General features: G+C 42.3%; 1 protein-coding gene across 1 annotated transcript in view; it reads right to left on the reverse strand.

Annotated features, from left to right (window-relative positions):
• The window catches only part of gabbr2 (gamma-aminobutyric acid (GABA) B receptor, 2), a 163603-nt gene extending 152494 nt beyond the window's left edge, over positions 1-11109 (reverse strand). The window contains exon 1 of the mRNA XM_029442908.1: positions 10062-11109. Within this exon, the coding sequence (XP_029298768.1) occupies positions 10062-10376 (315 nt within the window). The 5' untranslated portion in view covers positions 10377-11109. The remainder of the gene's footprint in view (positions 1-10061) is intronic.
• Positions 11110-16467: the final 5358 nt, after the last annotated feature.

A 16467-nucleotide genomic window follows, 5' to 3' on the forward strand; every position in this document is an offset into this window, starting at 1 on the left:
ATTTGTATGAGAGAGTAAAATGTAAAAAGAAATGCTGTGTAAACATCTGATGAGGACATTCAGGCTATTGCAGTAATATGTTCTCTGAATTTGTGACTTCAGCTTATTGTCTGATAGTTTAATGGCATTCTTTAATTGCTTTTTAACAGTGGGACCCCTCCATTACACGCTGCACTGCTGTGTGACCTGCTGGAACATTTCACCTTGCCGGAGAGTGGCTCTGCTGAGGCTGTCGGTGAATGACAATTACTTCTTTATATGTGTAGGGATGATACACATGGCAAAAATGAATGGAAGTAGTTTGTGCCTAAACGTATCAACCAGTTGTAGCGTATGGAAGTAAGTGTCTAAATGAGCTACATAAAAACAGGATTTGAGCAGAGAAAGGGATGTTAGTCATCAGTCGGTCACCAGTCTGACCAGTATATGAAGTAGATGAAATAACAGAATTCTCCAGGGTAATTTGACCAGTCAAAATGTTTATTCACATGTGTTTGGGGGCTTTGTGTGTGTGTGTGTGTGTGTGTGTGTGTGTGTGTGTGTGTGTGTGTGTGTGTGTGTGTGTGTGTGTGTGCGTGTGTGTGTGTGTGCACGTGTAGATGCATTTCACGGTGAGAAAGATAGAAATAAAGAAATAAAGGCCGTTATTCTTTTCTTGAGTCTCACATCCCAGCTGTGGCCATGACAACCAAGCTGCCCTCTGGTAACAAGTGTTAAGTGCCATTGACCCGTGGGAACAGGATACACACATGCCACAATCATACACATTATGTGCTGCCAAAATCACACAAATGGACACACACACACACGCACACGCACACACACACACACCGGACCTTCAGAGTCCACCTTATACTGTGTGTGTGCATTTATGCAAGCGCCAGCATAAAGTCACTTTCTCTTTATAAGTAAACATACTCAAGCACACACCATACACACGTGTGCCCATGTGCACACGCACACCCATTCCCACGTAGCAGACAATGGTTGGCTCCTGTTTTTTGGCCAAGAATTACGTGAGCTTTAATGTAATTACAGGACTGACAAGGACAGACTCTCTCTGCTTATTGCTCTGTGCTGGGGCCCCTTGAGAGCTACAGACAGGAGCATGCACAGAGTACTTGTCCAATCTCTAATGACAACGGCACACCCTTTCCACGATAATCCTTTCATTTCTGTCCACTCACGGGAGAGGGACAGGGAGGCAGAGAAGTGAATGTAGTGTGTGTGTGAGCATGTGTGTGTGTGTGTGTGTGTGTGTGTGTGTGTGTGTGTGTGTGTGTGTGTGTGTGTGTGTGTGTGTGTGTGTGAGTAGGAGTGATGAGCAGTAAAAGGAGCAGACAGTGATGGAGTGGGTGGGGAAGGTAACATTTTTAAGGATTAATGTATAATAATGGCTGACAAAGGCAATAATGAGCAGAAAACAAGTCATCCTTTAAAAAGGTCATCTGGTGTAGGATGACTGTTTTGTTTAGAGGTCAATGGTCAAACAACATTAGAGGAGGAGCGTTATTAAAAATTGGAAATCCCTCTCACACACACACAACGTCTTTCTCTCTTCAGCCCATGTCTCTCACTCACACTCACTCACACTCACACACACATATACGCAGGCTTTTAGTGATGGAAATTCTCTAGACGTACAACAGCAGGGCACCTCTCTTGGGGTTGGTAACCATAAGCACACAAACAGATATTCCCCTGGATCTTGTCTGAAGACAACTGAGATCAGTAAACAGACTACAACATCATGAATATCATTCTGAAACCATTTACTGTGCAAAACAAAAATACTGAAAGAATCCTGATTCTCACGCCACACATTTGAAAGTTTGAAAGAGTGATTTTTTTAAAGTAGTTTGCAGCGGATAAACATTCACTGTGTTAATTGTGTGTGCAAATAGCTTGGCTAGGGATCAATGGCAGCTTTAAGATGCACCAGCAGTAGCAGCCAGACTCACTGACTTAGTGTTGCGCTCAACATGGCAGCAGCCATCTTGTCAGTACTTTCAGCAGCACTGAATAAAGAGAGATTTTCATCCTCATCTTAGCTCTCATCTCTTGCTACTTTAAAGTTGCATTTTCTACAGTTTATTTGCCTCACATTCCATCTCCCCCCCCCCCCCCCCCCCCCCACCTCTTCATCCATCCTCCCACCCTGCTTCTATCTCCTGGGTGATTTCCCAGTGGGTGTCCCTCCCTCGGCACCACACTACAGCCATGTGAATCAGAGAGTAACTGTTTGTGTAATGTTAATGGCAGCCAGATGCCTGGTTTGCCCCGTCTTGAAGTCATTGCACATCTCAATGACAGTACAGTCTGAGCAAAAAGAAAGAAAAAGATGAGGAGGGTGCATGCCAACAGATGTCTCATCATAGCATCTGCTGGGAAAACACAATAAGACAACACAAAGAAGGGAAGATTAAAATTTGACAATGACAAATTCATTTTAAACCTAATTGATTATCACAAACTGAATTAATTCTAGCTTTTACTACACGAGTGTGTCGCCTGGTTGTAATTAAAATGCAAGGAATGCAGGGTAAACATATGTGGGGTTTTAGATACTGTATTAATTGATTCAGGTGAGGCACAATGCTAGAATGTATAAGTGTAGTAGAATGTCTTTTTGAACGGTTCGGTTGGACTCTGCCTGGTACTGATGTTTACTCTTTTCTGGGTTGTCATTTAACACCACCAAGTGAATGAGTCTGTGCTGAAATAGCGTGTATGTTATTTAGTTCAATGAACTAATAAAGAGCTAAATTAGTGCAGAAGAAACACGTGGAAGATGTGCAGTAATGACAGTGAACCACAACATTCTGCTTGTTACATTTTAACAGGAGGCTGCAGCGCAACTGCCAGATTTTTTAACAATATCAGTGTGGGGTGATCTCGAAGAATCACATTCACCAGCCACTGAGATATTCAGTACCTCGGCCGACACATTCAGCGTACAGACTATTTACCATTCTTTCCCAACCTTCAGCAGCACTCATGCACAAACGCACATTTCGACTGCTTTGTAAGCAACCAGCGGGACTTGCCTAAGGTGCTTTTTGAAATTGAATTCAGCCGTTGCCTTTCTCATGCCATTAGCCCTTGACTTGGTCAGCACATCAGGCCCTGCGGGTGACTGTGCAGACCTGAGATAATGCCAAAACCTCTCTACTGCTCTATCAAATTAGCAACATACATGCATAAACAAGAGATTCAGTCAAACCTGTAATCTACTCCAGGCAAATGAAAGGTGCAAGGTGGAGAGAGTCAGAAGGCTAATTTGTTTTTGTCACACTTGAACTCACCTTTTGAATTTCTAGTGTTCGGAATACCAATATGAATATCAAATAAGCATTGTGTTATTAACACATTAGCAAGAAGATGTTGGCCTATGGTCAGTGTGGAGTAAGGTACCAGAGAAGCAGAGAATAAAAAGGGTTGCTGGACAAGAGACAGGCACAAGATAAAATTGGTTTTGAATGCAACAAAAGCGAGAATGTCCAAAGCCCGGGGGGTCTTTTTTGTAAAAAAGAAAAAGATTTTTAAAGCATCTAGGTCAGCTTTGATGCAAACGTTGCATATCCCGACTATTTTCCATAATAAACAATAGAGGTCTTTTAAATTCCATCAAATCAAATTAAGCAGAAAACAGTGATGCATGCACAAGTCTAGTGCACGAGAAAATATAAAAAGAATATCAGGAAAATGCCTGGTACAGAGATTCAGAGATTTTTTGTTGTATACACAGGTTTCAAAATGATTGATGAAAATAGTTTTTAGTGAGGTAGGGTATTTGGCTACTCCCCACAGTGAGGGGAGGCTGGATAAAGGTACTGATGCTATATAAAGTAATCTGATGATGCTGTGATTTTTATTGGAACACTTCATGTCTTTCAACTGACCACATTGTCCTGACCTCAGGCAGTGCTGCAGGGGTGTCAATTGAAAACAGCCATGACCATATGTGGGAGTGTACGGGCTGTGTGTGTGTGTGTGTGTGTGTGTGTGTGTGTGTGTGTGCGTGTGTGCGTGTGTGTGTGTGTGTGTGTGGCTGTGAAGGGAGGAAACAGGTCTGTCTGTGTGCAGTGGTGAGCGTATAAAAACATAAAGTATGTGTATGAGCCCACTTCCATTCATTTGTGCCATAGTATACAGTATGTGTGCTTGTGAGTCATGAAGCCAGCTTCAGGGCACATTAGAGACTCTTTTATCAGGAAAGTTCACGTTTATGGTTGTCTAGCCTGAGCCCTCCAGGCCACTGGTGGCCTGACACAGAGATAGGTCAGCAATTATAGCTGAAATGTAACAACTAAAATAAACTGACCCACCTGTCTCATATTTTGCATGAATCAGAGTAAAATAAATGATATAAAAACAATACCCTCTTGAAGCCTGTAAACTGATATCATTGATACAACAACACAAGATCTTGGGAGCATTTAACTGATCTAATGTGCATACCTCATTGCATGCAGTAATTGCTTTTTTTACATGGCCATTAAACTATATAGCCTCAGAGAAACAACGCAAATGGCATTACATTATGATCCAATAAGAATTAAGAGGCTGACCATTTCCTCTTCCTGCACAGAGGATGATATAATCCTATTTTGGGATCTCCATCTCACAGTCCTAAACATCTCTTTCTCTCTCGCCTCGCTCTCTGATTCTCCCCTGAGATCCTGTTCGTTCTATGAGAAGGGCTGCTGCACATTGATCCCCACTATCTGTGTCGGGTCAGTGAATACAGCCACACTCAGCACTTTCTGTATAACTAGAGAGAACCCAGACTGTCACAATCTGCATTTCCTTACTACCCCTGAATATTCACCCACTCCTAGGAGCAGTGACAGGCAATCTTTGTTGACCCCCGCTGGGTCACCGCCTTGGCGCTGAATGGATGTCAGATATTTAGATAATATGTGGCATACAATATGAAACCCTGACATACAGGATGTCCAAAAGCGCTGCTTCATTTGGCCCATGTCAGATTGTTTTACACAAGAGCTCAAAGGTGAGGTACAGTGTGTGAATCAGTAAGATCAGTAAAAGGCACTCTGGGATTCTCTCGCTGAATAAATATAAAAATAGTCCATACAAAATAACCCTTTCTCCTCAAACTTGAATAAGCTCGCTTTGACGTAAGACGTACGCTGAGCAGCATCCTGACCTCCATTATGGTAAAGCCGTTTCACTGAAAACGTAACTTGTTTTGACAAAATGACAGAACGCCTTATTTATGCTTGGGGGGAGGGGGGGGGGGGGCATCTTCCTCCTGTGAAAGTGTATACTGTACAATGGTTCCAGGCTTGCCAACATGTGCACAAATGTGACATGTTGCATTGTGTCCTCAGAGGAGAGCAGGAAAAGCAAGATGTGTAGGTTTCTGAAGATAGGTCACTGCTAACATAGTCTCAGGGGTCATATACTATAAATATCCATCTGCATACTGTATCCTGTGCACGGGCAAGATCCCCATCTCCAAGACTCTGTGTCTTTGTGGTTGTATTTATTTGCCTTCAAATACATGCGTTCACTCTTCTCTGACTCCTAGAATACAGGAAACATCATAGCGAGGGAACACATGCCCTTAAAAGTATATTCATTAAGTTCAAGATTTCTTCTAGTTGGTGCAAACTGCTCTGTTTAAAGCAGGGGTGTCAAACTCGTTTTATTTCAGGGGCCACATGCAGCACAATTTGATCTCAAGTGGGCCGGACCAGTAACATCATAACATAATAACCTATAAATAATGACAACTCCAAATGTTTCCCTTTGTTTTAGTGCAAAAAAGTACATTCTGAAAATGTTCACATTTTATCTTTTTACAAAACATTATGAACAACCTGAAATTTCTTAAGAAATAAAGGTGCAATTTCAACAATAATGTGCCTCAGTTTATCATTTACACATGTGTGTTACAACTTACAGATCACAGTGTATCTACAAAGGCACAAAACATTTTGTCACAGGTATCTGGAACAGTGTTTTACTTTATGATCAAAACAACTCATTTTCACACTTTGCAAAGTCATCCCGCGGGCCGGATTGGACCCTCTGGCGGGCCGGTTTTGGCCCCCGGGCCGTATGTTTGACACCCCTGGTTTAAAGTGATCACAGAAAAGAAGATTTTCAAGAGGTGATGTCAAGTTTGAGCCTTTTCACCTCTTGTCTCTTAAAATGAAATATCCCGTTGCACAACTGGCAACGAAAAGGTGTTTGATCACTGCAGATGTTTGGGTGGTAGAGCTGTCATTTTACATTGAAAAAAACAATTGTTGAAATGTAGGGAAATTATCTTACGTCTGCTGCCTTTACGAAACACAACTGCCTGCACTAACGTTGAATGAATTATGTGTTGGTTCTCATTCGTGCAAACTTGATTCTTTGAAAAAGTGACAGCCCTAATGGGAGAATTATATAAATCCCTTATTAAAAGAATTCAAACTGTCTTCGTCCTCTTCTCTCCCCCATTTCCCTCCATCTGTGATACGGCAGGCATGTCTCACAATTGTATCTAAAAATCCTAAAACAGTTCTTAATCCTTACAGCATTAACAGACCTGTCCTCATAAGAAATCACCACAGAGTCTGACAAGTACTGTACAACCGTACACAGGACTAGCAAACCTTTATGGAATGAATACGTGTATGAATCTATTCACTTTCCCAACATTGATTTCAGTGATTTGGTGGGTTACCATTTGTATCTATTGTAAGATACGTTTTTCCAGAGCTGAAGACAACACAACGATGAATTGAGAACTACCACTATTCAAAGTACCTTGCTAAAAAGTGATCTTTCCCTGAGTGGCTCCTCTCAAAGGCCTGTCACACATCCTAAACCGGTGAACTAGCGTAGCTTAGCTCACTGCCCAAAGTCTCCCTTCCATCCTCTTCCAGTCCTTCCTGTCCTCTCCAAAGCTTTGATCCTCTAAGCCTGCAGAGTTACAGTATCAGTCCTCCGTTACACTAAAACCCATACTCACATATCTAGAGCTGCGGTGGAGGACCAACTCCTGCTCCAGCACTAAGCCTCCCAGATGATATAATCCATCCTGCTTCTTTTCTACCTGCAATGCTCTGGGTTTAAAGCAAAGATGTATTCTCATCTGCATTTGCCTCAGCCTGCTACAATGCTTGAATTGTTAAAACAGTTTAGCTTTGGCCTGACCAAACTGGTTTCACACCGCCCTGCATTATAGATCTCATCCCCAGGCATTCCACATTAAGACATCTGCTCTTCTTCTAGTAACTGCTTCTCCAATTCTCAAGCAAGCAACTAACTCATTCTAGCAGCACAGCCTCAGCTCTCAGGCCTTTTAGTGTTGGACAGCCCCCCAGTGCCTCTACATCCCCATCAATAACACCACCACCCAGCACCACAACACCAGGGGATGGACTGGGTCTGCTCACTGTACTGTGGCTCCACCGACAGGGGATAAAGGGATAAAGAGCCTCTGCTCAGGGACTGATTACTTACATCTGGCAGGCTAAATCCCAGTGCCCACACATACACACACACACACACACACACACACACACACACACACACTCATGTGCACAAACAGTACAGACACACACTTGGCCTGCTGCTAGCTGCAACAAACGCATTGATGCATGTATTGTTTTCTGACATAAGCATGTGATATGTGGGGAAGCTGTGTGCATGTGAATGTGTATAGACTTGTATTTATGTGTAAGTAAAAGAATATACATCAATAAACGTATAATGAACACATGTATAATAAAAGATTTTAATAGCACAGCCATCACTAACTTCACATTATTGCTCCTATAAAGATGTCAGAGGCTCCAAAAGCAGTATAGTCAACACTACGGCAATAACTGTGTCCTGGGCAAAGGTCTTATCCACCTGTAAATGCTCATGAGTGTTGAGACACTTCAGACAGCTTCACTTGATATGAACAAACAATAATGGTTTCTCATATCTTCAAAAGATATCTCTTGAAATCATGTGTCTCTCGCTAAAGTCTCTGACTCTTTATTATTCTCTGTAAATATATAATAGCAATATTCTGTTGTAGTAATATATTGCCATTTGCACACCACGGTGCTCTCTGCGGTCCCTTATTGACTTTAACCATGCCAGGAAGTGCCAGATGATTTCCAATAGCTTGTAAATATACTCTGGGTTGTTGGCCGGGCAGCTTTTTTCTTAGATTTATTAAAGCCAGAGCTAACAGGCTACCGTTGGGCAACGTTCCTCATTAAGATCTGATACAGTAACAACATTTGATCCTTCTTAAGCGATTACAGTCAACCACACTTCCCATTAATTTGCTGTTAATGCTTGGGTCTTTCATCACTTTCTATTACACAGTAACTAACATATCTCTGATGCAGTTTAGTAACTGTTGAAACAGGTGTAGGTAGTTTATGCTGGTATACAACGTCTATAAGGTAACAGACAATAACAGAATAATGAAAACGGAGAGTTGACTATATATTTCAGCATATATCTGTATTTGATATGGAGGGAAAAACACTTGGCGTTTTAGTACAGACATAGAATATTTTTAATTTAACATTTCAAAAAACATGATCAGAGCTTGGATTCTCAGCTGTGGCAGTGCCTCAGTGTAATAGAGTTTAGCCTATGACCACAAAGTCATCAAATAACACTGTTATCATAAGTTCCCATTGATTGTCGGTATTAGAAAGCTGCCCTCACTATCAGACATCCCCAGTGAGCGGATGTCAGGCTGGCCCACTGACCTCATGCTTTCGGCTCATCTTTCTCTCCCGGGGAATAGAAGGAGAAAAATCATAACTCTCATAAGAGCATATTAATCCCGTGGTCTGAGCGCATGCCGCCTGTGGGGGCTTACCTCTGTCAACAGAGATTTGTGTGCTCTTTCACACTGACACACCTGTTCACATATACTACACTGAATAAGTGCTAGACAGGAGAAGCAAGATAATTACTGCTATCTAGCATGAGAGGTTTTAATAAGACACATTTGGATCAGCTGAAAATTATAGCATAAATTATAAATGTGGTTTTATTTTATAGTTTTAATTTAAGTAGCAAGTCAATGTGAGATTATGCAATGCACTTGCCTTTGGTGAATTGACAGGTCTGTCAAACTATCAACATCCTTACATGTTAGCATGGCAACTGTATGATGCAGCAGGTAAAATATTAAAGAAGGCCACTATAAGTACTGTTGGCTGATTCAAATAATTCAAGTGTAAACAAACCATGGAGAACAGAACTGCAATGTCAAATCTTGCAGAGATAACTAAACTTCAAGAGGACTTCGACTACAGAGGTATATTATTGACGGTATTGATATCAAATAAACAGATGTTAATTTGGAGCTGGAGCTCTGTGAGGTGCAACTCCTTACAAGGGTGCAAGGAGTCAGAAGAAATCGTACATCCAATTACCGCCATCTTCAGGCACGATGAGAACCAGCCCTTTAATCGTTAACAGATACACTGATTCGTGACTAAAAATATTTATAGCGCAAGGCCATCTTAAGTCATACACATATCCTATAAAGTGACATAACAAAAAGACCGAATGCAGCGTTTTAATTCAAATTGGGAGAAGGGGATGAAGGACATGTCTTTTACAGTAATTCTGTTTCATCCTGAGATTGCAGTAAGCAATAAAACGTCCAATATAGGAAGAGCATGAGAGTGTGTCTTTGGAGTGCCCGGGTGATGCAGTGCCTTATGATGCCGGGTTACATATAAAATGCACTATCAACGACGGGCCACAGCAGCGAGTTAGAAAGATGGGAGATAGGCATTAACACCGTGTTGTCATTTTGGGGGGAAAGTGAAAGCAGTTGACTTTTGCGCAATGAAAACACGCTCTCCGACAACGAGGCTGCACATATACCAAACATACAGCGTTTCCCCTTGGACGCACAATGTTTGGAGCGCTGCGGGGCAATGCGCGGGCCATACACACGGAGCACATACACGCACGCCCGCACACACTCACACAAGCCACATACAATTGTTTTAAACACACATGAGCCTACCAGCAGCAGCTTAGTAAAAAGTATTTAGTCTGTGTGTTTTTACCTCAGTGTCATAGATTTTGGTGATGAGTGAGAACGAGTACTTCCTGGACTCCCGTATGTGCTGGATGGCCAGTTGGACCGCCGGCTCGATCCCCTGGCTGATGCTGCTCATCAGGGCCGACTCGTTCATGGGCATAAGAACCATGATGGGCAAGTTTTCCCCGTCCCTGGCGAACCAGCTGTTGTCCTGTCCGTGTTTGGTGCGGTCGTTACACACCTTAGCCAGGGCAGGGTGAAATAGCAAAACAGAGAGGAGCAGGCATCCCGTCGGGAGGAACATCTCCCAGCCGCTGCAGTCCCTGCGGGCTGGAGCCATGCTACCGTGCAGGGTGACCAAATGAGATCCCACCGTACACTCACTGTTTGGGCATCGCAAATTCGGGCTCGTCCGGGATGCTCAGACGCCCGCCCGACAAGGAAATCGTATTTCAAAACAGATCAGACACGAAAGCCGCAGCAGCCCCTGCAGTGGACAAACTCGTTGTATGGATTATGACTGCAAACTGAGAAAAATACAAGAATATTTCTATGCTATAACAGTGCCTCTGTAAGAATATTCCAAGGGCGCTGAGATTCGCGTTGCAGAGGGAGAGCTATAGCCTCTCGGTGTCCGTCATCCAAACGATCTCCTGTCACAGCAGCCCTCTAATTCAACCCCCCTCTTCACCTTTAATTTGAACCACTTATATTAGAAGAATGTCCTGAAGGATGCCCCAAAAACAAGGAGAAGACCCACGTGAGTGTAGTCAGGAATCAATCACTCTCGTTGACAGTTGTTGCGGATACAAAAATCACCTCCGAAGTAAATTCCAAGCCAAGAGCTGGCAACTGTGGGCATCCCTGCCAAACGCAGTGCTGAATCTGACAAATTACGAGACAACAGAGCGACACGGAAAGCAGACTAAAAACAAATAGAGCTGATGTTGAAATCTTGACCGCAGAGGTCCGAGGGGGAGATGTCGAGAGATTCTGCCTCGACAGCCTGTGGGACTGGGATGCTCATCTCCGATGGTGCGTCAGAAAAGCGCTGAAGCCGTTGCTGCTGCTGCTCGCCGTGCGCGCAAGAGGGAGCACTGACTGTGGAGGAGGAGAGGAAACGAGGGAGGGGAGGAGGAGGGGGATACAACAGCCTGGTGGAAAGGCTGCATAGGCTTTATGCAGGGCAGACTCCAGCGGCTTAACAGCCCAGGGTGATTTACTGGGCTTTTATGATATAGGAGGAAGACGACGTTTCAGACATGCATGGAGCAGGCTAGTTAAATACATAGGGCTGTTTACACGCGCATAGCTCCGTTATGTCGTACGTCATACAACAGTCACATCAAAAACACTTCGTAGAGCTATGTTTTTAATGAATTATTATAAATGCACATCCGAAGCGATGGTGAGATATTTCCCACAGACACCTGGGCTTTGACTCCCCGTGTAGCCGTGCCTACTGTATACCTGCCAAACTGTCTTTGCGCATGATAAGACACAGTAGCTGTCTGTGTGCGTCTCAAACAGAGGATTCAAAGAGGGGAATTCTCTTTTCATCCTCGGTTTGAGTATCAACAAAGAATAAAAAAAATATTATGAATATATATTAGTCATTAACATATAGGGATTGTGACTTTTTACATGTGCTTTGATTTAGTGGAGTTATAAACAGTGCCACTTATCAGAGCAGTTCAAACTAAATGTGCCAAAACGTAGATTGGGAAGTGAGGTTCAGACATCCACCTTGTTTGAAAGGGTCCCAGGAAAAGTTATTTTTCACGGTAAACGTGAACTTAATCCAGACATTGGAACTGGGAGATGCTGTATACAAATAACTATCATACTATGGTTGTCGGTTTTATGTAAAATCATAAAATGTTTGGGGAAACATTGTAGTTTTCTGAGACACGAATTCAGCTGAATTTCAGAACCACGGACAGCGAACTGTCCATGCTGGGAAGCCTCTGCGCTGTCCATGGTGGTGAACTGCACACGGCAGCGCCACTCAGCAGCGGCGCAGCTGGACTTGTCCTCTGCTCCCGTTGACATGTGTACATTAGCCCATTACCTGTGCTTCCCCGGGGCAGAATATACACATTTCTATTCTCGTCTCTGTATACAAGGATTCCCTTCTATACGGCCCCCGCGGTCCAAAAGAACGGCAATTATTGCAATAGTTTGCAACACAATTCATGGATTTGTTAAACAGGCCTGGGAAGCGAAACAGAATATGATGCCGGGGGGTAACTGTTCTCCACATGTGGGAAAATACGAAAGTCTTTCATGCCATCAGTTGCAACTGTATTTCAAAGCAGACGCACATACGGTTTGACCTGCGCAAGGTCAATCAAGGGGGTTCGTTAAAAAAAAGTGCCTGAATAAAAGCACAAATGGGAGTGTAATATGTTTTTTTCCTAATTCAGCACGAGGATGAAAATGGCCCAGGGCATAAAGATCGCCTTGTTCTGATCACTGTGTGGATAAAGGTTGTACTCGCCCACGCCACTGAGAGGAAGCAACGATTTTGCTTAAGTGATAAGAAAGTTAATGTCCAAAGTGCAACACAGGTGACAGGATGCAGGTCTTACTATAATCATCCTACAGAGGATAATGTCAGCATATGCAGTTCTTTTAAAATATACCATATGCAAGCATTTCGTTTTTTCCAGATGAATTCACTCCATGGGCTCGGCTTACTATCAGAAAATGGGCATTACGAAACAACTTCTGCATAGTAAATACTTCTAATCACAATAACACTAAGAGTTTCCTTAATCTTCATTAGGGGTTTACAAAATAAAGAGGTCATGCTTGACATGGCAGAGCTGACCCTTCTGGCTTCTTCAAACTCAGGTCATTTATCACAAGGCCGAGCAGCTCCACACACACACACACACAAAGGAACTGGGTATAGCCCTGGAGGATTGCTGGGATATCTAGACCTGCCTCTCTCTCTCTGTGTGTGTGTCTCTGAGTGTGTGTGTGTGTGTGTGTGTGTGTGTGTGTGTGTGTGTGTGTGTGTGTGTGTCTCCCTCTCCCTCTCCATCTGTCTCTCTCTCTGTCTCTCTCTCTGTCTCTCTCTGTCTCTCTCTCTCTCTGACACACCTCATTTATATGATATGTGACAGCTTTTCCAAAATTAAACATCTTAACACCTTAAGAAAATCCAATATGGGAAGGGTCTTGTTATTTGGTTGATTACTGTCTTGACCCACGTTTTGATCTGTGAAGTCAGAAATACCTGCTTCCTAATTCATGTGACATGAATACCGGCTGAATAAAACAGGCAATAAAAGTTGTCACAATTAAAGTGTAAGTGCATAGAACTATAGTAAGCACATTTATCAAATAAAAAAGTGAAGCAGATCAAAAAACAAGCAGATGTATTTTATGCACTTTGTATTCATCAACACAATAAAATCATCACATAGCCCCATTTCCTCTCCTCTCAGTAGCCATTCCCGTTTTCCATTCAGAGTGGTCCAGATGAAAAGTAGGTCAAGTTGTCGTCCCATCTGTTTGTTTCACACAAGACAACAATCTCTCCTTGCTCAAAACATTTCTCCAACATCCAGACATCCATAAGTTAGCAATTTGTTGTAGAGAACAAACGGTGTTACTAGAATACAGCGTCAAAGAGCAAATTAAACTTAAACGGTGAAGAAACTATCATTCAATTGGCAACAAAGAACTCTGAAAATGTTTTGTATTATAACAGCATCTACAGACATTTCCAGGTACAATCAAGAACACCTCGAAATTGACACAGTTTGTTTTAATGTACAAATGCTACGTGTCAGTCTGATGATTGTTGCAGATGCCCAAATCAAAATGTCCATTTAATTTCAGATTATGAATCATTCATTAAGCTTTCAATCACGGCTCTGCAATCGGCCCGTCCTCACTAAACGAGATGTCAAGCCAATATATCTCCACTAAGTGGAACATACTTGTGTGGTATGAAGGGCACACAGTAAAATAATCATGCAGATGTTGCTACTTGAGCAATCAGAGAGGAAACTTTGTATTAAGACTGTATATTCAATGACCATGCTCAGTGACATAGCAACTTAGACAACAGCTTTCAGATATTGTGAATGTGTTTATTTGACAAAATCTAATTCTTTAGTCATATGTGATGTGATGGTCTTACACACACACACACACACACACACACACACACACACACACACACACACACACACACACACACACACACACACACACACACACACACACACACACACACACACACACACACACACACACACACACACACACACGTCCCTGTTAAATATAGATTAATGGGGTGGCCTGAGGACATCCCTCACCAAAACCCTGACAATACGCCACAAGATGCTCTATAAATTTTAAATGTCACGTATTCAGAACAGGATGAATGAAAAATTATATTTCCAATACCCTCATATTTCATAGCTCAGATGGTTGTGCTCACAGATGGAATATCCATGTCCATCTTTTGTGACTGGTTTATAAAATGAGCAGAGAACGGAGTGGTCTGAAGGATAATTAATCAACTTTATGTCACTTTCATGGAAACTCATTGTGTAACATTTTTTTTCTTATCCCTACACCACTCTGCTGTTTTGATTAATATTTCCAGAGTGTGTGCGTGGAGGAGAGATGAAAAGGTTAGCCCATTTATCTATCCATCCCATCACTAATTCACTATGTTGAGTTCTGTTAGTCATCGAGGCTTAGTTTGATTTGGTATCACATTCCACATCTTTGAACATAAAATCCGCAGCACGAAAAAGCTTTGCTGTGATCACACAGACCTACACACACACACACACACTAGTAAAAACTAGAATAGACTTTAATTTATCCCAGATCAACACCTTAGTTCAGAGTTATCTCACACATGGCTGATCTCAAAACTCCAACCCAAGGACATCGGACTCTATCTTGAGAAATGATGCAGACAAGTAACCCTACTATAAACCAGGGAGTTTTGTTATGAATCTCTGAGATGCTCCATTCCCTTGTTCTCGACACGCTTGCCCTTGCAGTTACAGTGGCAGCTATTTGAATAATTGGTTTTTGAATCTGGAGTCACAGTCCTGCGAATTCCATGCATACCAACCAGTTGAGGAGCAATTCTTCAACGGGGCGTGTACCATGCATGGCGGTGGAGAATGCATGTTTTATGAGCTTGGAAAACATGAAAACGGTGCAGACTGTCAACGAGGAAATGTCCCCTTGCGATTAGGAAGAGGGGCGACTCGGATTGGCCTCTGTTTGGGTGCTAGACACTGAAAATTCCTAATGAGAATTATTGTGCTACTCATTTAGTGAGATATGCTGTGTGACACAGACCATGGACAAAACTGGTAAGAAGTTTACGTAAGTTTAAACTGCTCTGCAACATCTGTGGGATATTACGCGATGTCACTGCATATGGAGGTCATGGCAATGCCATTGAATGTTTGTTTTTTTTGCAACTGAAGGTATATATACAGCAGATGTAGACTCGTGGCATGCAGACTCTTAAAACAACTCAAATAACATATTCACTAAAAGGAACTCACCTTGAAATGCACAAGAAGACATGCCGTGTAAGTTCCTCACATCTCCGTGAAGTCACCATTCACTGTCTACAAATACAAGACAACTAAATTCAAACCACACAACACATTACAGTGATTACACCAAAACACTCTGTTGGACGCCAGATACGGCACAGACTGTGTCTGCAAGTCATCTCTCTTTCTTTTATCTCGGTGTTATAAATGTCCCCAGATGTTACCAACACCTCTAACTCATCTGTCTTGAAGTTAAGTGCCCGACATTGTTTTTGCTCCATTTGTTTTGTATGTTTCAATGTATGTTTCAGGACTATAGAAAAGCAACTGGTTAAAAAGTTGCTGAGCTCCCTGAGATTAGAAAAGTAGTGTCGGTTGCTAGGTAACAGACACAGTTGATTTGTGATGTTGATGTTGAGTATTTAGGATTTCCTAACAGGAGATAAGATGGAAGTAAGAAAAGTTATTGTATCTGTATCAATGTATCTTGTTTCTGTGATACAGCCCCCAGGCCAACAAGTACAAATGATGGCACCATTTTTGGAATATTATAACAAATTTGTACAAATAGTACAAAAGTACTACCTCATCTATTTCTTCTGTTTTACTTCACTTTATGGGGGTTATAGGTTAGTCTTTTTCTAATTGATTTTAAGGTAAGGCAGTGGCGGTTTGGCTTGCAAACCCACGCAGGTGTTTTCAATTATACTGGCTGATTAGACTTATGCTGGGTTGCATGAGGTTACCAAAATCAATGAACCAACGAGAAAGAAAACCTTGAGAGTTGAACATTTACACGAGTCTGTACTGTACATGCCTTGTAAACAAAACGTGGTCACACAGGTTGGCTAAAGCATGAACTATTTTGAGTGAGTCATCAAC

Source organism: Cottoperca gobio, chromosome 11 (assembly GCF_900634415.1).
Source record: "Cottoperca gobio chromosome 11, fCotGob3.1, whole genome shotgun sequence".
In the NCBI taxonomy this organism is placed as follows: Eukaryota; Metazoa; Chordata; class Actinopteri; order Perciformes; family Bovichtidae; genus Cottoperca; species Cottoperca gobio.